Source organism: Anolis carolinensis, chromosome 2 (assembly GCF_035594765.1).
Source record: "Anolis carolinensis isolate JA03-04 chromosome 2, rAnoCar3.1.pri, whole genome shotgun sequence".
Classification (NCBI taxonomy): Eukaryota; Metazoa; Chordata; class Lepidosauria; order Squamata; family Dactyloidae; genus Anolis; species Anolis carolinensis.
In genome coordinates, this window is record NC_085842.1 from 182092042 (window position 1) to 182114305 (window position 22264).

Here is a 22264-nt window from a genome sequence, read left to right on the forward strand (position 1 = left end):
TGTGGTTATAGCATTCAGTTATATTTGTGGTTATAGAACCTAATAAAGAGAACTGATGAATACAGCAGATGAAGACTATATCAGATGAGACCTAGAAGGGCATTAGGAGAACTCCACCATTGGGGATCATGGTAGTGGGACAGGAAGAAGTATTTACATTGATATTAGCAGAGAAAGCCCTCAAATTTGGTGGCCATGAGTGAGATTAGTAGAAGTCTTAACATTTGGAGGTATAACCAGAAACTCTCAAATGTCAATGGGCCAAATCCAGCTTTGTGGGTGACTGAGGCTGGATCTATATATCTATATACACTGCCATATATCCCAGTATCCGAACTGGATTATATGAGACTACACTGCCAGATAATCTGGGATAAGCATATGATCTGGGATCAGATCCTGGGATATGGGGCAGTGTAGAAGGGGCCTAAGCAGGCAGGCCAAAATCTCGTGACCCAGGAAATTTCATGTAGAAGCACACCAGTTCAGGTAGAAGCATATCCACGAATTGTTTGGGGCTGTCTCAGCTGAAGAAAAAGACTCTGATGGGAAAACATGATAAGAATTCCTAAGGTATATGTGTTATGGTTTTGGAAAAACTAGAGGACTTTTCTCCTGCTATTGTAATACTAAAAACTAGGCTAAATTTCAGCGGAAGGCAATGACAACCCACTTCTGAGTATTCCTTGCCTGAGAAAACCCTATGAAATGTATGGAATTGCCTTAAGTCAACCAGCAACTTGAAACACACTCCAGCAAAGTGGATGGGCAGGAGATTCAGAACAGACCCAAAGCTTAAACACTGGATTATGCCCGACCTTTGCTCAAAGTGAGGCAAAGTCAATTTAAAGAAAGAAAGAAATAGCCTTTGAGATGCACCAAAAGTCCATTGCGGGGAGGGACATCAAACCTTCTGTTCAGGGTGAGTCACCACCAGTGGAGACAACCCCCGGTTGGTTGATTTCATAGATGTAGAATGTGCGGATGCAAGGTGCTGGCTATAATAGTATTGGCACTATACATTGTAATAATATGCTGCTGGCTGTGTTCGTTTTCTGTTTTAAGAGGTTTTAAGTACAAAAATACACAGGGGAGTCTGCAAAAATGTGTTCCTTCCCATCTGCAGGTTACGTGTGTCAAATTCAATCACTTCAGGTTTCTGCCCCTTTCTTCCCACCTTGCATGTGTAGGGCAGGCCTCAGATGACACTAAAGAGGATTAGGCTGATTCATAGAGGCGAGATCTACCAGAAAATATTAGTTCAGATGGCTAAACAGAAGCTCCCTGTTCTCAGATGTTGTGTATCTCTGAATACCAATTCTGGGGGCTCACACTGCAGGTCTTGCCAAGCTAGCCTTCTGTTTGGTGGTTAGCTATGATTAAGCCACATTTTGTGATTCACATTTCTTTAAAATCACACTTATACAGACATCAATTTTGACTGTGCACCACTTAGCAGGCCACTAATAGGCAAAGCTGTCTAGACGTAGATTCATGGGGGAGAGACAGATAAGGAAAAATATGATCAAAGAAAGCCAGGAAGTGGTGCCTAGTTGTGATATTGTGTACGTCACTTTTGGTCTTACAGTGGCCCCATGAAGTTGACAGACTTTTCTTAGGCAAGGAATACTCAGAGTTGGTTTTGCCAGTTCCTTCTTCTTAAATACAGAGCCTGGTATTCCTTGGTGGTCTACCATCTAAGTACTAACCAGGCTGACACTGCTTAGTTTCCATGATTAGACCTTATATAGTGTCTTTAAGATATTTAGACTGTGGGGCAATATCATACCTTTTGATATTGGATGTAAGGTGGGATAGAAATAATTTTTAAAATTAATAAATAAAACAAATTTGGGCAGTAAGAGAATCAGGAGGGACTAAGGATGGAAAAAACAACTTTGGGAAGTGCATGTGTCCCCAGGTCTGCATTTTTTGATCCGCAGTGTAAAGTTATAGACAGAAAGTAAGGTAATAGAATCCTTCTTTTGTGGGAGCCGAGGCCAAATTGATTCAGCCAGGGCAAACTGAGGCCCCTTCCACACTCCATTTAATCTAGATTATCAAATCAAATAATCCACATTATCTGCTTTGAACTGGAATATGAGTCTACACTGCCATATAATCTAGTTCAAAGCAGATAATCTGGATTTTATATGGCAGTGTAGACGGGGCCTCGGTCAGGCATACCCTCCTTCTCCATCCCAATTTCACAGGGACAGAACCAGTTAATTGTCTGTTGTTCTACAGCTTTCTTCTCCAGCTTCCCCTCTTTGTCCTTTTCTTACTTTAGTTACTATAAAATAAGTTCAACCTGCAAAAGTAGTTTGCATTCAGTAACTCAGTAGAGGAGCAGGCAGTTTGTGACCTTCCCAGAAGACTCAGACAAAATGTTCTTCCTCAGTGGCAGCATTTGCAACATCGGGCATAGCCGCATAACCCAGAATATCAAGGCAGATAATCCACAATATCTGTTTTGATCTGGATTATCTGAGTCCACACTGCTATATAATCCAGTTCAATGTGGATTTTATACAGCTGTGGGGAAGGGGCCTTAATCACATTCTGATGGTGCTTGGTCACACATCTGTGAAATATTGGAGGGTATGTCCATATCCAATCTCAATGATCTAGCAGGCTCAGGATTGATCTGGCACCAGAAAATGCAAACAGGAAAATGATTGAAGATAATCAGAAAAAAGTTATGTTGGAAAATTAAAAAGCAATAAGCTTATGTATTAAGCAGGCAATCCATGAAAGCTTACATGAAATAAAACTCGACTACACTTTAAGTGGAGGTGTCTACGGACAACGCCGGCTCTTCGGCTTAGAAATGGAGATGAGCACCAACCCCCAGTCAGACATGACTGGACTTAACGTCAGGGGAAACCTTTACCTTTTACCCTTTAAGGTGATACAATTCTGTTGCTTTTACTGCAGCAGCTTCGCAAGGCAACCCCATACAAATTTGAAAAGGTTATTTCTGCACCCCGGTCTAGAAAACTGGAATGATTTCATTCCTAAAATGGCAACACTAGTATTGGATCTTAAATTAGACAAAGGATCTTTGCCAGGGGAAGATTGGCAGCCCCAGGCGTGAGTAGTAGGGCTGACATAATTTCTGGCAGGTTTCCTGCACCATAACAACTGCATGATAGGCAGAAATCCATCAAGCTTAAAACTGACCATTGTCTGGCATCAAAAAGAGTGGCTTGAATGATAGACTAAGCTACCTAATAGAAAAGGAAAACAGCCATGCCCGTTTTAAATCAGTCACATGTAGAATTTGGAGTGCATGGTTTGTATCATTTATAGAGCATCTCATTGATATATTGTTTTTATATACAGTGTGCCCTCTGCTGGGGTTTAGTTCCAGGAACACCCCTGCTCCCCCCATGGATACTGAAATCCATTGATGTTTAAATCCTATTATACTGAACAGTATACAGTGGTCTCACTTATCCAACATAAACAGGCCAGCAGAATGTTAGATAAGCGAATATGTTGGATAATAAGGAGGGATTAAGGAAAAGACTATTAAACATCAAATTAGGTTATGATTTTACAAATTAAGCACCAAAACATCATGTTATACAACAAATTTGACAGAAAAAGTAGTTCAATACGCAGTAATGCTATGTAGTAATTACTGTATTCACGAATTTAGCGTCAAAATATCACGATGTATTGAAAACATTGACTACAAAAATGCGTTGGATAATCCAGAACGTTGGATAAGCGAGTGTTGGATAAGTGAGACTCTACTGTATATTGTAAAATGGTATGTTATATAAAATGACAAAATCAGCCCTTTGGTTGGTTAGATCCGTGAATCCAGAAAGCTAACTACAGCATAATTGTGACTAGTTTACAAAAGCATCGCAACATAAAATGTCATTTATACATTTTATGCTAAGCAGGGCCAGTCATGGTTGGTACTTGGATGGGAGATTGCCAACAAATATTAGGGGTTGTAGACTAGCTTGTACTTTCAGAAGAAGGAATGGGCCAAGCCAGTATCCTTTGCCTAAGGAAATTCTCTGAAAATCATAGGATTGCTGTAAGTCAGTAGGTGACTTGATAGATACAGTAGAGTCTCACTTATCCAACATAAACTGGTCGGCAGAACGTTGGATAAGTGAATATGTTGGATAATAAGGAGGGATCAAGGAAAAGTCTATTAAACATCAAATTAGGTTATGATTTTACAAATTAAGCACCAAAACATCATGTTATACAACAAATTTGACAGAAAAAGTAGTTTAATACGCAGTAATGCTATGTAGTAATTACTGTATCTACGAATTTAGCACCAAAATATAATGATGTATTGAAAACATTGACTACAAAAATGCGTTGGATAATCCAGAATGTTGGATAAGTGAGACTCTACTGTAATAGGCTTGTGTGATTTAAAAAAATGGTTCTAAATTGTGTTCAAAAGTAGGGGGTGTTGGCATTTCATTCCTAAAGTCATTTCGAATAAAAGTTCAAAACTTTAATCGTAAGTACTTCGTTAATGGTGAACGCGCATGCGCAATAGGGAAAAACAGCACTGCCAGGGGGGAAACTTCAGGGGATTCTTCAGTGGCCACCCCCTCCAGGACGAAATCTTGCCCTTGCAGGAGGAAAGGGGTGGAGGCCGAATGAGGGACCCCCATCAAGGGTGGCCGGGGTCTGGAGCAGGTTGTCTTTTTGGCTGGCCACTGGAGGCCAGTGTTCCACCCGCCCCCTCCAGTAGGAAATCTTGCCCCTGCTGAAGGAAAGGGGAGGGAAGCAGAAGGACGGGACACCCATCAAGGCTGGGGTGTGGAACGGTGGCCTCCAGTAGCCAGCCAAACAGGCACCCACCCCTCTAGGACATTAAGATATAGTTGTCAGTAAGGGCTGAAGACCCCCAGGATGGATGATGGCCATCCCGCCATGCAAAGAGCCATAGCCCGCCAAGGCTTGCAATTGGTCCCCCAACACAGGAAAATGGATTGACCTTCTTTCTATCTCTATACTTGTAGACAAGTACTGCCACTGCAATGCATTGCCTTCCCATTTCAAAGAGCGCAGGTGGGCACCGACACACGGGTGGCCTTGCAAAGGAAGCTTGACAACGCTCAAGTCATTTTGCACAAAGACAGCTCAAAGCCAGCCTTCTGTCAGAGGTTGACTGGCTATCTTTTTTCCACCCTTACGTCAGCACCAGCTCTCCAACAGTTTCACAACAGTCTGTATAACTTCCTGTGATTTGTTCCTGCTGGCCATTTGGTCTGTTAAGGGCAAATATTTAACCTTCAACTAGAACAAGATTTACTCCCCGAGACAGATGTGCACCACTGCATCAGTCCTGGAGATACCTGTCCTCACTTTCCCTCTTTCGTGGGCATCTGTACTGTATTATTTAACTTTATGTTATTTGTGGCCACAGGCCTGTCAAACTTCTAAGGAGGGAAAAGTTAAGGCAGGAATTGGTTAGACGCTACAAGAATGGTATAATAGAAAAAACTTAAATGTATAAGTTCTCATACAGGTTAAATGTGAGTATTATAGTATGATAGTATTGTTGAATATTTTCTTTACAGGCCCAACTGGGTACTATCTTGTTATGTAACACTTAAAGCAAAACATACATCAATCTCAAACGACAAACAGTCCACAAAAATAGTGTATATACAAACAAAACTATACTACAACAAGCAATCCCGGGTACAATGCCTCGGTTTGGGGAGTCCTTCTTCAGGTTGTTGATATTTGTACTAGATCTTATACAGTCTTTTAATGTATGGTAATTATCTTTTTACTGTGATTCTCAGAATCTTCTCGTAGTTGACTACGGTATGTTGTGGCTATGTTGCTGTCTCTCTTAATCTTAATTACTTGCTTCAATTCAAGGCCATTCAAAGTTGTCAATATTCTAGACATAAACATAAGCACATACTAATAGTAACTGTGATTGTAATACCAAAATAGATATGTGTAAACACCCCATATGTTGTCCAATTCTTAGTCTAGTATATACAAATATAAAAGAGTTTACAGAAATACAATTGACTTACATGTCATTGCACATGCAGGGCTCTTTGTGTTTTAGCTACGTTGCAAGTGCCGTTTGGCCTGCATCATGACCTAAAATACTCTGCTAAACTACAGAAAGCAGGTGAAGTCAAGCCTATCATTCAGCCCTTTGGGGAATACAGAATTTAATGTAAAGGTCCAGAAAGACTCCCTTTGTAGAAGAAGTCTTTTACTATCTCCAATAGGTTTTTCTTTCTCGATTGCAAAGAACTTAAAACTCTCATCAGAATGAGCTTTTTCTTGAAAGTGTGTATATAATAGTCTGTGCATCCATTCCTGATTCTGGATCAGTGTTCTTGTATCCGTGTTCTCAGTACCCTAGAGGTCATCCCCACATATAGCAATTTACATGGACATATAATCACATATATTACATTTTCAGATGCACATGTAGTAAAGTGTCTCAATGTGATGTGAAGATGTAGTACGGGGTATGTATCTTGTTGAATTCTTACGGATTGTTTTCAATAATTACAATGGCCACATGGATAATGTCCTTTTGTGGTTTGGCTTACTGTAGTAGTGGATGTAATGAGATCTGCATGTACCAGAAAGTTTCTAAAATTTCTAGACCTTTTATGGGCTACCATAGGCGGTTTTTCACAGCCGCTGATCTCTCGTATTAAATGCCAGTGTCTGTTGATGATATTCTTAATTTTGGATGATAGTGGTGTGAGTGTAACTGGCCAGATAATACGATCCTTACTAGACTTAGTTTGTTCTTGTAGTAGGACCCTTCTACTGACCCTTTGAGCTCTTTTGACTGCTGAGTCTACTATTCTTTCAGGATATCTCCTCATCTTCAATGCCTGTTTGAAGGGCTCTATGATGGATTCAAAGTCTTCCTGTAGGCTGGTGTTACATTTTAATCTTAATAGTTGATTGTATGGTAAGTTAGATTTCAAGGAGTGATGGTGGAAACTATTGAAGTGTAATAGGGAGTTTCTATCAGTGGGTTTGGTGTAGTTTTTGACGTAAAGTCTATTTGATTTCCTGAATACACACATGTCTAAGAAATTGATCTTGTTGTGGTCACATGTACTTGTAAACTTAATGTGGTCATGTATGGTGTTGATCCATGTTTTAAAGTGTGATGCTGCCGTATCTGACTGGAAAACCGTGAAGATGTCATCGATGTATCGTCCATAATAGATCATGTCGGGGAGATCTAGATTGTGTGTTCTATTGTAAATGAATTTTGTCTGAAGGTAAGCAACAAATAAGTTGGCTACAGAGGGAGCCAGAGGGCTTCCCATGGCTACTCCACATACTTGTATATAATATTGTGTTCCAGATTTAAAATAATTGTTTTCTAGGACGATATCTAATAGATCAATCAGAAAATGCGTTGAGGGTGTCAATGATCCTCTGGTGTCCAATGCATTTCTCTAAAGGAATGTTGGTATATAACACTGTAATGTCTGAAGTCATGAGTATAGCACCTTCAGGTATATGGAGGGATTCTACTGTGTTGATGAAATGTCTGGTATCTTTAATATATGATTTGGTCTGAGTTGTAAAAAGTGATCTACGTATTTGGCTATGGGTTCTAGTATGGAACCTCTCCCAGATACAATGAGTCTTCCAGGAGGAGGATGGATGCCCTTGTGTATTTTGGGAAGCATGTAAAACAGTGGTGTCCTAGGAAATTGTTTGATGAGAAATTCATGGGTTTGTATAGATGTAGCCTAATGCCAGTCCTTCCGAGCATACTGTTCTGAGTATAGATCTAATCTTATTGATGGGGTCTTTGTTCACTGTTCTATAAAAATGTTCATTCGTGAGCTGCCTCTCGGCTTCTTTGATATAGTCTGAGGTGTTGAGTAATACTATTGCACCTCCTTTATCGGCTGGTTTCCACGTGTACTCAGGCATATTGGCTAATCTCTTAATAGTCTCTAATTCTGTGTTGGAGATGTGATAAATTCTGTTTTTAGATTTAGAGAGGATGTCAATGTCTCTAGCAACCGCTTTCTTAAAAGCTTTAATCATGAAATTATCAATGTTAGGGCAAAAATGACTCTTGGCTCTAAATGGGTCGTGAGGTTCGATATCTGTTTTATTTCCAAAGAACTGTTTAAGTCTGATGGTGCGAAATAAATGAAATAGTTCAATTCTAGTTTAAAAAAAATCAAATTTGTGAGTGGGAACGAAGCTTAGTCCCTTGTTGATGACAGCGACCTCCTGTGGTGAGAGTTGGTAATCAGATAGATTGACCACTAGGGATGTGTCTTTTTTCTGTAGGCTCTTTGAAAATGGGGTATTGACTGTTGACTCCTAATCCTGCTGGATCTACGAGGCAGTGATGAGTCTGTAGATGTTTTAGAACTGTCCAACGATCTTGTAAGATCATCCTCCATGTTAAATGATAATTCTGTGGAGTCAGTCCCAAAGTGGACATTTCTCCTAGGGAATCGAGGTCTATTGGTCCAATTATATGTTGGTTTATTTTGGGTGTAAGGATGAAATGATGGATCAAGTGTTTTTTACTGTTTGCAACTGGATTTGTGTTCCAGCAACTTAACTGTTAACAGCAGGCCAGTTTGAGTGATAGCCTGCTGCAGCCAATAGGTCTGACAGGATGTTCGTCATTCTGCTTGGAATGTGCTCTTATCAGTTGTATGTGTGTGCTTCGCTAAACAGCAAGGAGAAAGCATGTCTGCAAAGAGCGATGGACCTTGTATCTTATAAATACCTTTGTATATATATGGAATAAAGCTGCGTTCAGCTGATTTGCGATGAAGGTATCGTTTGTCGGTACTGCTTCTCCGGACGGGCAAGCAGTCTGACCAAGGATGAAATGTTGAGAGTCAAAGGATCACCAATAAATCATGGTGCTGCAGAGCTGATGTTTTTAAAACCCACCCTGACATTATATACCGTTGTTCTCATAATCCATTCTGTCTCGGTTGTATTTTTTGATTTTATATTCTCTGATTTGAGCTGAAAGTTCCTTACATCTATGTTCTATCTCTGTGAGTTTGTTAGTTCTTTCAGGAGTGGTCTTTAAGTTCTCCACTAGTGGATCAATTTTACTTTTATGTTCCTCAATGAGAGAATTTGCTTTCTGTATAATGAGTACCATCAGATCTAGTGAACATTTATTCAAGGTGGCATTCCACTGATTGACAAAGGTAGAATCCTCTGTGAACATTCCTGGTGGTTTGAACATTCTCAGTCCTCTCGGGATTATTTTGTTTTTGATGTAATCAGCCAATGTAGATGCATGTAAGTCCAATTTAATGCATTTCTTTTTTAATTTTTCAAGTTCTATTGAAAGATCTGGGGTCTGTGCAGAATATTTTATATACCATTCTTGTAGCATCTTGATATAGATATCTGCGCCGTATTGATAGGAATTGGTTAGACAACAGATTTTTGGGAAAGGAAGAGAGGATGAGGTTTTATTTAAGTTCTATCCAAAGCATTGCATGCATTCATTGGTATAAAACTAACACTGTCTCCTAAAATCTCTCTCCCATATTCCTCCTTCCTTCTTCCCTCTTCTTCAAAGAAGAGCACTCAGCCAGTAATGAGCCTGCTTGCTAAGTAGCCAGCCAGAGCACACAGACACCCACCCCAGTCCCTTTCCCGGCCGCAATGAGCCTTTCTGGCCATGCAGTCGTCTTTTTAAAGCCTCATGGCGACCAAACGCTCTGAAAACCCTGCTCCCTCCCTCAAACGTCAGCCCTGATTGGCTGGGAGGGGAGCCCTGTGATAGGCTTCGCCTCCCAGCCAGCATGCTTGGTTGAGAGTCCACAGTTAGCTAAGTTATACTTTCGAAGAGTTCCGAGTTACTTCCAAGCAATTGATGCAAATGGTTCAAAATCGGAAGTAAAAAACATCCAGGGAAACTTCCAATTAACGAGACTCCTGCTTCTGAAGCCCATACCTATCTATGTTGATTTTATATTGTCATACACTAAAGGGCACTTTCATGTAGTCTTCCAAAGGAGGTACATTTATCTTCTTACAAATCTAAACAAAAATGTGAAAGATTTTTTTTGAGAAAAAATCCCAGACTGAAAAATGTGACTAGGAACTCGAGTTAATGCTCATTATGAAAAGTGACATTGGACTGAGGACAATTAAGCCACAAGGCATTCTTTATCTTTGTAATTAAAAGAATTTAAACACTGTTATTATCCTCCCTTTTTGTCCCAGTGCGTTTACAGTAAGCACCATGACATGCTATCGGTTTGGCTTCTGAGAAGCAGAGAAGAGCTGAACTGTTCATAATTTCCCATTTCAATGAGTGGAGCGTGGAGGGCTTCCTGGCAATCACGGATGCATTCTGGGTTCACAGAGACTATGGAGACTGCATAGATGAAATGCTGTACAGCCAGCAGAATGAAACTACTGAAGTCTCCTCATCACCAGCTGGAAGCAAAGAGTTGTTGGAAAGTGATGGAGTAGAACTTGGATACTTTTAACTTCAATTAAGAAGTTGTTTGAAGGGTTGCCATGAGTTTCCAACCAACATGTTTTTCTGCCTGAGAAAAAATACCATGTGGTAACTCTTCTGCCATAGAGACACACCCCTTACCAGCCAAGTTATTTTGGCACATGAGATAGAAAATGCGTCAGATGCCTTTCCCTGGTGGTCATAGAGTAGCCACAATAAATAAACATTAGCTTCTTTCTCAAGGCATACATATCCAGCTTCCATAGGTCTGGACTTTTCACATCAGTCCTAAAGAAAAGACCCACTGAATCAATAGGATTCCCCAATGTGTAGATGCACTCTTTCCACAGTGGCAGATTAAGGGGGTGTCCTATAATTGGGGCTAACCAATTGGATTGGGCTCTAAGGCAGCACTTGAACAAACAAAATGGGTGTGAGGCTGCTCTTTGATCACAGGATGTTTTGCACATTCTATAAGCAAAAGCAGGGAAACAAGACCTGCAGAAGGGGCAAAACCTAATATGTGTTGGGGTTAACTGGGAATGATCCCACTGCTGCGTCAGAGCAGCTTTAGAGTCCTCTAAAGTATATTTACACAGTAGGTGTACATGGGGTCCAGGTGAAATGTTCTAACTTTCCTGATAGTAGAACTCTTTTTTTTTCTTACCTTTCTTCAAGATGTACCTATGCAAATATTCATAAGGAAAGCTACTATTATATGTCTTACAAAGAAGACTCAAGTTTGGTTTTGTTCTTTGCTAGACCTTGTGGAAGAGGAAGAGGGGACTGGTGGACTGTTGGCTAACACGTTACTCAGTTTGAGGGACCAACTATTCTCTCTCATATTTTCCAATAGTATATCTATACCTTCTCCATCTCCCTATGGCAAGAATAGGTGGGCTCCGGAACAGAGCGGGCCACACTAGTCATTTTGGACTGCCTTCAGAACACTGAGAGGCTCACTGTGACATTGCAAGTAACATTTGAGATGTTTAGAAATGGTGTTACATCACTCCCAGAAGCTCTAGGGCCTCTGAGGTTGGGGTGGGAACCTGCGTGTTTTATGGAGGCAGGTAGCATTTTAACGTATTTTGGTGCAAAAGATAGTGTATTTTCAAAAGTAATTGATGGCAGTGGGGAGCTTGGTGATGGTTGTAGGTCTCAAGGTCTGCATTGAACCACCAAAGGACTACATAGGATGTAGGACATCCATCTTTTCAGAGACCAGAGAACGACCCAGGGTTGGATTAAGGGTCTAACTTTGTTCTTATTACTTGGCATCAAGTTATCTTTGACTTATGGGGACCATGTAAATGAGAGATATCTAAGTCACCCTATCCTCAACAGCACTGCTCAGATCTTGCATGCTCAGAACTGTGGCTTCCTTGATTAAGTCCATCCATCTGTAACACAGTATTTCTCTTTTCCTATTGCTTTCTATTTTATCAAGCATTATTGATTTTTCTGGTTGGCTGTGTCTTCTCATAGTATGACCAAAGAAACACAGTCTCAATTTAGGTAGAATTCAAGCTTGATTTGTTCTTGGGTTCATCTATCCATAGAACTCTCCTCCAGCACATTTTAGATTACCGGATTTTCTTCCCTATTAGCTTTCTTTCACAAACAAAAGCTACTATATGCCAAGTTTAAGAGGCATTATATAGCATTATCAAAAACATTGAGAATATATAATTTGAAGCTCATCTTTTCTTGAAAAATTTTATTAGTCACCTCATCATTTGAGGATTTAAGGTGGAAGTTATGTAGCTTGTCTCACTTCAGATGATGAGATGGCATTTGAGGAGGGTTTGGTTGCTCTCAATGGGTTAGGTGGAAAGAAGCATACAAATGTGAATTCATCAGAAATCCTCTTATCTCCTTCTCTTTCTACCTATCACCCATGGTCACTTTTAGGTGAATGGTCGAGAGCTGTCCCGTCTCTCACAGGAGCAGACCCTTGAAGCCCTGAGGTGCTCCAAGGAACCTCTGGTCATCCAGGTGCTACGTCGCAGTCCACGCAGCCGGGGTGGGGGTGGTGAAGGACCCACCCCCCAAGGGGACCCCACCACTTTAGTGGACAGTGGAACACAGACAGATATCACCTTTGAGCATCTACTGGGGATAGGAAGGATGCGGCCACCAAGCCCTCCGGCTGTAACATTGGAGCCCTATGGACTATCAGATCTGTGAGTATTTTTAGGGACAGTTTTTTGTCCTGGTTGTTACTCTTGGTGTCCTTTAATTAATTCTATCTGTATAGTTCTTTCCTAATATCCTACCACCAGAGGTTGACTCAAATACCTAGAGATTCCTAGACAGAAAACATTAAATAAATCTGTGAAAAATGAAATCTGCAAAAGTGGAGGTCCAAATGTATTTGTTTCTATTTGTCCCTTAAACTTGATGTGACCAGACTAGTTGTACATGAGGTTGTGTAAAATAAATGTTTTGATCCTTCTGTGTTTCAGTGTATTTGTGTTCTAGTGGGGCATTTGTGGCCCCACTGGTGACAAAGACATGTGTGACCTAATTGTCTTGTCTCTTCTATTGCTCTCAGCCCCACAATTGGACATGAATATTATGACCCTGTGGAATTCATGGAAGGTGCTCCAGAGACTGAGCGGGCAGAAGAGCTGGAGTATGAGGTGAGAATGTGGTAGAGATGAAACCAAGTTCTTTTTACTACATTTCTTGCCCCTAGGGAACTTGGCCCAGCCCTACTGTTAGGGAGACTGAGGGTACTGACTGCCATAAAAGGTCACTAACATGTAGTATTTTTTGAAACATATTAAGCTGTGAACCACTTGCCCTCGTGTTTTGCGAAAACTTGTAGAAAATATGAGGTTCTAAAAGACTGGAAAAGGGCAAATGTTGTCCCTCTTTTCAAAAACGTATACATACAAGATCTAAGAAACCACAGACCATTCAGTCTGACCTTTTTATAAGAAAAATATTAGAAGCGATTATACAGGAATCTGTTAGTATCTAGATGACAATGCAGTGACCACAAGGAGCCAGCATGAGTTCATCAAGAACAAATTTTGCCTTGGAAATAAAAATAGCAGTTATAGTGATAATAAACATCATTTTAAAAAAAGGAACAAAATTTTGCCAAATTCTGGATTTCAGCAAAGTATTTGATAAAGTCCCCTAAAATATTTTGATTAGCAAACTGATTAAATGTGGAACAAATGGGGAAATTACCAAGTGGATTCATAACTGGTCAAAAAACCATGCTCAAAGAGTCATCATCAATGGGTGCACTTCAAAATGAAAGGAGGTCTCAAGTGGAATGTGTGTGTATAAAAATACACACCCTATCAAAAAAGGTATCTCAACACAACAGTGGTCATTCCTGTGCTAAACATTTTTCCAAATGCAACATTTCAAATGTCTCTATTAACTACAGAACAAGAAAAACTAAGGTAAATTCTGAGATACCTCACAGTTTCATTGAATGTGATTGGCAAAAAAGGTGATTCGCATGTATATGCAATTCGTGACTACTGAATTCCATTGAAAAACATTACACAGTATGACTCCCAAATCCACTGTTTTATTTATCCATGCCCCACAAAGTATGTCTTTAAAAAGTAGGCATTTTAATGTCATCCAGTGCAACTTTATCGCTGTCTTGGCCTGGATATCCTTCATTTCAGTAACTTCTGCTATCATCCAGTTTCACATATCCAAACAAAGTCCTGGGACATATCCTCTGTGGATAGATGAATCATACTGCATAGGAGAAGATACAAAACTATTATGTGCCATAATTTCCTCACTAGTCATCAGTTAATGTGGCTGTAATCACATGACAGTTTTACAAGTGTAAATTGGTTCCAAGCAACAATCTCAATTTTGGTTTTGAACATTATTTTGTAGATAAAGCAAGATGGCAAATGATGCTAACCTCTCCAGGCTACCCCGACTATTTGCCTTCATTTGTTAGGTGTGCAGTTATAAAAACAAAGCAGATCAAATCACAAGGGGATGTTTTAACTGTGAATTTCTCAATGGGGGTGACATTAAAAGAACATGCTAAAAGCTCTTCAAACTACATCTGAGACAAAAACAATCCAGATTCTGTGAATTGTAGTTCAAAAGCATAACTTCTCCAGTGCAGCAACAGATCATGATGATAATAAGTGTGACCTTTGTCTGATGCTTTTTTCTCTCCCGCAGGAGGTGGAATTGTACAAAGCCAGTCACCGGGACAAGCTGGGCTTGATGGTTTGTTACCGAACCGATGATGAGGACGATGTAGGCATCTACATTGGAGAGGTGGGGGAGGGGGCAGCCCTTGCCGGGGTGAGATATGTGTGGCCTGGGGAGGCCAAGGTAGGCAGGTGGGAGAGTGGGGTTGAAAGAGAAAGCTACATGCTGGGATTCAAGCTTTATGTAGCAGAGAAAGCTGAACTAGCTTTTTCTTTGTTTTTCCCTGGAACTGGGGGGGGGGGGGGGGTGAGTTACATCATAATGTCAGAAAAGACCACCAGGGCCATCCAGTCCTGCTATTTCAGCCTCTGCTTAAAAATCCTTCAGAGAAAGAGACTCCATCAGATTCCAGAGGCAGCATATTCCACTGTCAAACAGCTCACTTCATCAGAACGTTCTTAATGTTTAGGTGTAGTTAGAATCTGTCCGTTCCAAATTTGTTTGCACATTACTCCAGGGATTTTCTGGTCAGTCTGAAGATGGGAGTGGTAGTCCAACAAAATAGCTCTCCATTTTTTTAGAGAATGGCTAGAGTGTTATTACTGCTCGCTCAAATTTAAAGGATGAATAAGAAGAAGGGAATATTTTTGGGTGATTTCTTAAACTGGTGAGGTAAAACCTGAGAAACAGAGAAACAGAGCAAGACAGAAATGAAGTTTTTTTCCCCAGAGAAAATAGCAGCTTCTAGTGGAGTTTAGGGAAGTAAATGAGTTAGAGGAGGAGAGGGCATATTACATTTTCCCTCTCCCCAGAATCCTACCCTATCTCTACTACAGGGATGTTGTTGACATTATTAGAACATTATTATTTGCATTCACAAAGCTAATATCAGTTCTAGTTTAGAAGCCAACATTCTATAGATATTCTTTTAAATGTAACTGCAGGAGCCATGCAGTTTATTCTCAAAAATGAGAATAAAGCATGCTTCAAATATCCTTTGAAATGTTACAGTGGCATCTCTTATGAGCAGGGCCTCTCAGCATTCTGAAATTTAGTTATTGAGGAGATAAGTAGAAAGCAGGGAATTCATGCACAAAGCATCAAGTCGTCAGTCCAGAAAACAGAGGCAGGCTATGAAACCTGTTGTGTGCCTGCTTGAAGATAACAATTTTGCCCAATCATCTTGCTTCTTCAGATTATTTTAGTGCATTTGGGGAAGGAGCACTTTCGTAACTGATGGAGCTTCTTTTCTGCTGATTCAGTTCCAACGTGTTTTTAAAATAAGGTTCACTGAATTGATACAAAAACCATGACACCAAATGATAGAAAGAGCTACATTCAGAATATTTGTCAGCTGCTGATTAGGGAGAAAACCGCAGGGACAAGGCAAAAAGGAAGTTTCTCCTATAGTTTCAGATCTCAAGCTGTGTGACCCTGGTAGGCAGAATAGCCCATATATAACAAAGGGGGCTGTCACTCATTCTCTTAAACCTTAGCATACTATACAGAGCCCAGCTTGTCTTGAACTGATGCAGAAAAATAATTTTAGGTCTAGTATGTGCTATTATTACTACTTAGCATGTGTCTAAACTACAGAGTTACACATTTTGATACCAGATTAACTGCCCTGGCTTCATGCTATGCAATTCTAGTTTTGCACTTTAGTGAAGCATTTGAACTCTCTACCCAGGGCCTCACATACTGTTTAGTTTAAGAAGATGGTAGATTACTACTTTAAGGCAAGGGATTCTAAATACAGGTATAGCTCATTTAACAAAATAGATATTCTCCAGAGCAGAAATTACAGAGGCAGAAATAACATAGAAAGAATAGGGATAGGTCCCTACACCACAAACAAATGTTTCAGCCAAATTTTTATTCAACTAACTGTATACACCAGTGAAATGCTGCAACCAGGTTAGTTAAATCTTGAATAAATAATCAAAAGCATCTTGAAACTTCTAGAGTTACTCAAGGGGTTCCTCCAAAATACATCCATGTGTGATTTTTCTTTTTTTCACCAGCCTTAACCTTTCTTATGATTTCCATTTTTATGACCAAACATTTATGATTATATGTGTTGTTATTTTTTAATATGCTGGGGTTATCCGTTGAGGTAGGGTAATTTACTCTCATCTTTCTCTCTGTGTTTTGCTATTAATGCATACTCTGCAAGGGATTTTTGAGGCAACTTACATACAGGCTCACAAAACCACAGTAGGATCTGCCACAGCAATCTTATCCAAAGAAGCTCTCTGGAGCCATTCACTGAACCAGCAGAAAAAAACCGCGGTAATCAGCAGGCACAAATATGTCAGGGCTTGGCACACTGGGGAAAATAATTGCTGCTCCCCCACAGCAACAGTAGTAATTCACTCTTTTCCAGCTTTACTTCATTGTTTACTATAGACATAGGCTGCATAAAACACCAAAAGTCTGTGTGTCTCTGGATCTCCATCACTATCCTTCCATTACTGATGCTGTAAAATATTTTCAGGTATATAGAGGATGGGGAGTAAAGTAAAGTAGGGTGGGTGGTAAAAAAAGAATGAGTTTCACTTTTTAAAGCTAAAGTACAACTATCATATATATCACCAATGACCAAATCCCAGGATTCCACTTGATGCGTCCACAATTATGGTGGTTTCAAACTGACATCAAAACTATTGTGTAGATACATTCAATATTGTAGATGGGAACCTTCAGAGTTCCTGCTCTCATACTCTACAGGTCTTAAGGTAAGCTCTGAATAGTCAGTGAAACAAGACCATGTCCTCCATAGGTAGGGCACATGAGCACCTAGTAATATGTGTTGACACTTTTGTCCAACATTCAGAAGTTAAGAGATTCTCACATAAGAGAGACTCCAAAGCTGGATTCTTAAACTGCTATTCTGATGATAATTTTACTTTTTTAAAATACCAGGTTAATCCCAACAGTATTGCTGCCAAGGATGGTCGGATCAGGGAAGGAGATCGTATCATCCAGGTAAACAATGGGTGGCTGTGGTTACAAGGTAGGCTGTGGGTGGGTGGGGGGGGGGCAAAGAGTTATTTTATGTGAGTTTAACATTTTTACATTTCCTCCATTCCTAGATCAATGGCATGGAAGTGCAGAATCGAGAGGAAGCTGTAGCAATTCTCACTCAGGAGGAGAGGACAAACATATCACTATTGTTGGCTAGACCTGAGGCTGAGGTGAGAGGCACTTAGGTACACTATATATGTCAAGCAAAATGGGGAGGACTGAAGTGCAGTAGTAACATTGCTCAACCCTTGGTCTCCCCATATACTCGTATGTCTGGAAAAGATTCCTCCCTGAAACCCAGAACTGCTGTTGTACAGTGGCAATATGAAGCCATACAAACAGATCAGGCTGAGGTTTTCAGGTGAAAACCTGTGATCTTGGGATGTCCTTCCACCCTCCATTATGTCATTAAGCATTATGCTTTAAGTACCAACTGCAGTTCCTCAGTTGTTATTCAAAATCATTTGTCATTCAAAAGAAGTTCAATTTACTTCCTTTTTTAAAAAAGCCTTTCTTGGACTTAAAACAGTTCATAAAAGGTAAAAGGAGAAAAATTAAAAGGAAAAAAGCCTCTTACAATTCTGGGAGGGTGGTATGAAAGAGGGTGAGAGAGAGGTAAAGAATTATTAGGGCAGGATGTACCAGGAGGCACAGCCACTTCATCTTCCCTAATGCCTTGGAGCAGGTAGTGCTGGACTTTCTTTCTCAGATTTACAAATGCTTTCTCTCCATTTTAATCTCTCCCTCCCCATTCTTGGCAGTGAATAACCTGGATAGTATTGTTGAAGGCTTTCATGGCCGGAACCACTGGGGTGTTGTGTGGTTTCTGAGCTGTATGGTCGTGTTCTAGAAGATGCTAGCCACAGATGCAGGTGAAACATCAGAAGAAAATGCTGCTAGAACATGGCCATACAGCCTGGAAACCACACAGCACGCCAACTTGGGAGAGTTTTTAGAGTGCGTTGTGGAGCTTTTCAGAGTCTCTGTTTCTCTCTCTCCCCCCCCACACACACACACCTCTTACTATATTATCTGTTGTTTAAACAATTCAGAAATTACAGTGAAGCTTTCTTCCATGTTCTGATTTTTTTTAAAAAAATTGTGCTTTCAGCACAAAGACAGCACAAAAAATATAGAGACACTGCTTTGTGAGTAGCAACCGTATGTAAGCAATACACTATAAAGTCAGTGTAGCGTAAGTATTGAACTACCCCTTCTGGAGACTTGGGTTCAATCTCTGCTGAGACCCTGGGTGAGTCACTCTCTCACAGACAAAGGCTATTATTATTATTATTATTATTATTATTATTATTATTATTATTATTATTATTATTATAATATTTATGCCCTCCTTTATTTCTCCCAAATGAGTCTCAAAGCAGGTTAACGTAAAAGCATACGCATACAATTTAAAATATACAAATATACAAACATTAAGACAGAATTAAACATAAACAGTATTTAAAAATCATAGTTAAAATCCATTAAAATTTTCAAAGTTTAAAAAAACCCTTCTGAACAAAATCTCTTATGATAACACTGTGATATATTCACCTCAGGGTTGGCATAAGTCAGAAAAGACATCAATGCATGCAACACATATATCTTTATGCTTATTTAAATGGTTTTAGTTCATATTACTGTATATTCACTACTGGCTGCATATTTGTCCTCTTCCCTCAGCAAATGTTATTTTGGATTTACAGATGTATGCCAGCATAGAAATACAGCACTATTCATTATAAATGAAATCCTTATGTGATTAAATCAGGATTTTACTGATTTAATCAATGCCACTTGTTGACAGGGAAGGCAGAGGGGTAAGAAACATGAATGAAAAGTTATCGTGCAACAAGATAACCTGTAATTAAAAACTGTAAATGCTTTGTATTAGAAAGAAAACAAATTTCCCTAGAATCTGAATTTGATGGCTATCCAGCTAGAATGAAACAGGAGAAATCCTAATGGTCAGAGTGCTTTACTTGAGTGTATTGTATTTTCATCATTTGTGCAGTTTACAGATGTATTGGTTACTTTGAAATTCAGAGTTTGGATGTTTTCATTTTCTTTATAACCTCATAGCTGTCTTCCTAGTAGTGGCCATGTTGGCTATAGGATACAAGTTATAGGGCACAAATAATCTTTCTCAAGCTTTGCTATTAATTCAAGCAGCTACCAATCAGGTCACGCTAATGTGGAGCATTTCAGGACTGATAAGAGACTGAGGCTATTTTGAAACAAGTAGGAAGGAACTTTTGCATTTAAGCAGTAACACTTCTGGCCCTTGCCAACTATCATCATACTTGCAGTTGTCCAAGCGCTGGAAGGACAGCGATCGTGAAGATTTCCTAGATGACTTTGGTTCAGATCATGAAGCTGGAACAAAACCTCGACGGCTTCTTTCGCCACCAAGTCAGCAGGTATGTGGCTTAGGAGAGGGGAATCAATGGTGTTATTAATACAGGGCAGGATTAATATATTGTGAAGCTGTCCATCAGCACAGCATCCTGAGAGCCTACTTTATCAAGTGCACAAAGCAGCCTCACAAACTGGATGTCCTGAGCTTCTCTTAGCTGTCACCAAATGTGAGGGTTACTCTCAAGTAATCTCACTGCTGCTACCAAATGTGGGATTTCAGTTTGTATCCCAATTGCTACTTATTTATTTATATCCCACCTTTCTCCCAAGATGGTATTCACCAAATGTGGTGTTTCTCACCATTATTTACAACAAGAGTGTTGCTTTCCACTTACACTTAACCCACCAAATGTGAGGAGTTCCACAATGTTCACTGCAAACAGTGTGAGGGCTTCCCTTGATCCCCACCTTTGCTGCACATAAAGACATTCCACTGTGCTTGAGTGACATTAACTGCAGTGTCAGCAAAAATGAGGAATTTTACTACAGTCGGCCCTCCACTTAAACTTCATCTGCCCACACATCAAATGGAAAGGACAGGGGAAGCTCCCTCATTGTGCTCATTATCTATACAAATGTGGTTGCAGCAGTGTGAAAGCTAGAAACACAACATGACTCTATGGCGACTGGTTTGCTTTTCTACAAAATTTGTGTCTGACACTGTCCACCATTTTGTGACACTGGTTGTTGTTGTGTTCCATTAAGTTGTTTTTGATTTATGCCAACTCTAAGGCAACCATATCTTTCTCAGGATTTATCATGGGATTCACAAGATCAAAATGTGCCCCATACAGTTGACACTTCTACTAAATAGCAGCAATTTTCTGTTGTTTCAGTTTTCTGCTATTCTTCAAAGCAGTGGTTCTCAACCTGTGGGTCCCCAGGTGTTTTGGCCTACCACTCCCAGAAATCCCAGCTAGTTTATCAGCTGTTAGGATTTCTGGGAGTTGAAGGTCAAAAACATCTGGGGACCTACAGGTTGAGAACCACTGTTTCACAGCCCAACCTGGATATTCCAAGGAGTAGAGCAATGACATTTTCCACATAAAGCATGTACTTTGCCCTGAGTTATAGCTGTGTCTACAGAGCCAACAATCCTAGCATCTTAATGTGGATTACTGTGCTCTAGGCAGTACTAACATTTGCTTCTGACTCACATTTCCAAAGTTTACAGTGAGATGCTAATCCTTGGCCTGCACTTGAGGTGAAAGTAAGCTGCTGGTCATTTCACTCTGAATTTGGTAATAATCTTCTATGAGCAAGTGAGCCTGACAAATCCCTCATCTTGTTATGCACTTAACCTAAGCTGCTCACTTGCATGTCTTAGTTTACATGCTAGAAAAGGGATAGGCAGAAGGTATGCTGGAATTTGCTAAGATTAACAGATCATTAGCAGTAGATTGACAAAGATTCCTAAACCCCAGAGATCTAACAAAGTACAAAAAATTCCCATCTATCCCAATACTAGGGCTGGTAGAATATCTGGCCAGACATAATCAGCAAGGTGTAATGGTCTGAATGTTGGACTATGACTCTGAAGGCCTGCTTGGCCATGAAACCCACGGGGTGACCTTGGGCAAGCCATTCGTTCTCAGGAAGACAATGGCAAATCTTTTCTAAACAATCCATGCCAAAACCTATGACATATTTGCCGTTGGATACCAACAGGTTGGAAACAACTTGAAAGAATACATTAGCACTAATAGACTATTCAATCTATTCAGTTTATGGGAATCACAGGGAGCTGATTATATCCCCGCTACTATTTTCAACTAGCAGGAAAAAAAAACTTAGTTCCTGTAAGTTTAAGGTCTGCTCTTACCTGCACTGAACTGGCATTCTCAAGTAAAACAATTATTCAGTTTCTCTGTACACAGAAAGGGTTACAACAGCCATGACTAACTTTCCACCATTGGAGAGAATTTGTGTATGTGGGGTACAGTGGACACACTGAAACCTACTATAAGTCAGACATCCATTTATTTCTCTACACCAAGGGTCCCCAAACCTTTTAAACAGGAAGCCAGTTCACAGTCCCTCAGACCGTTGGAGGGCCAGACTATAGTTTTTTAAAAAAACTATGAACACTGCACATATCTTATTTTGAAGTTAAAAAAAGAAAACAGGAACAAATAAAGCCTCAATATTAATAATCATGATTATAATAAAAATAATAAAGAGGTTGGAAGAGACCCT

General features: G+C 40.0%; 1 protein-coding gene across 3 annotated transcripts in view; it reads left to right on the forward strand.

Annotated features, from left to right (window-relative positions):
- Positions 1 to 22264, forward strand: part of pdzd4 (PDZ domain containing 4) — a 39395-nt gene that overhangs the window by 13657 nt on the left and 3474 nt on the right. The window contains exons 2-7 of one of the 3 annotated variants that reach the window (XM_062974062.1): positions 12383 to 12654; positions 13026 to 13113; positions 14651 to 14728; positions 17549 to 17611; positions 17719 to 17820; positions 19960 to 20070. In XM_062974062.1, the coding sequence (XP_062830132.1) occupies positions 12383 to 12654; positions 13026 to 13113; positions 14651 to 14728; positions 17549 to 17611; positions 17719 to 17820; positions 19960 to 20070 (714 nt within the window). Of the gene's footprint in view, positions 1 to 12382; positions 12655 to 13025; positions 13114 to 14650; positions 14750 to 17548; positions 17612 to 17718; positions 17821 to 19959; positions 20071 to 22264 lie in introns of all 3 variants that reach the window. The other 2 variants (XM_062974061.1, XM_062974063.1) reach the window with 2 other exon arrangements.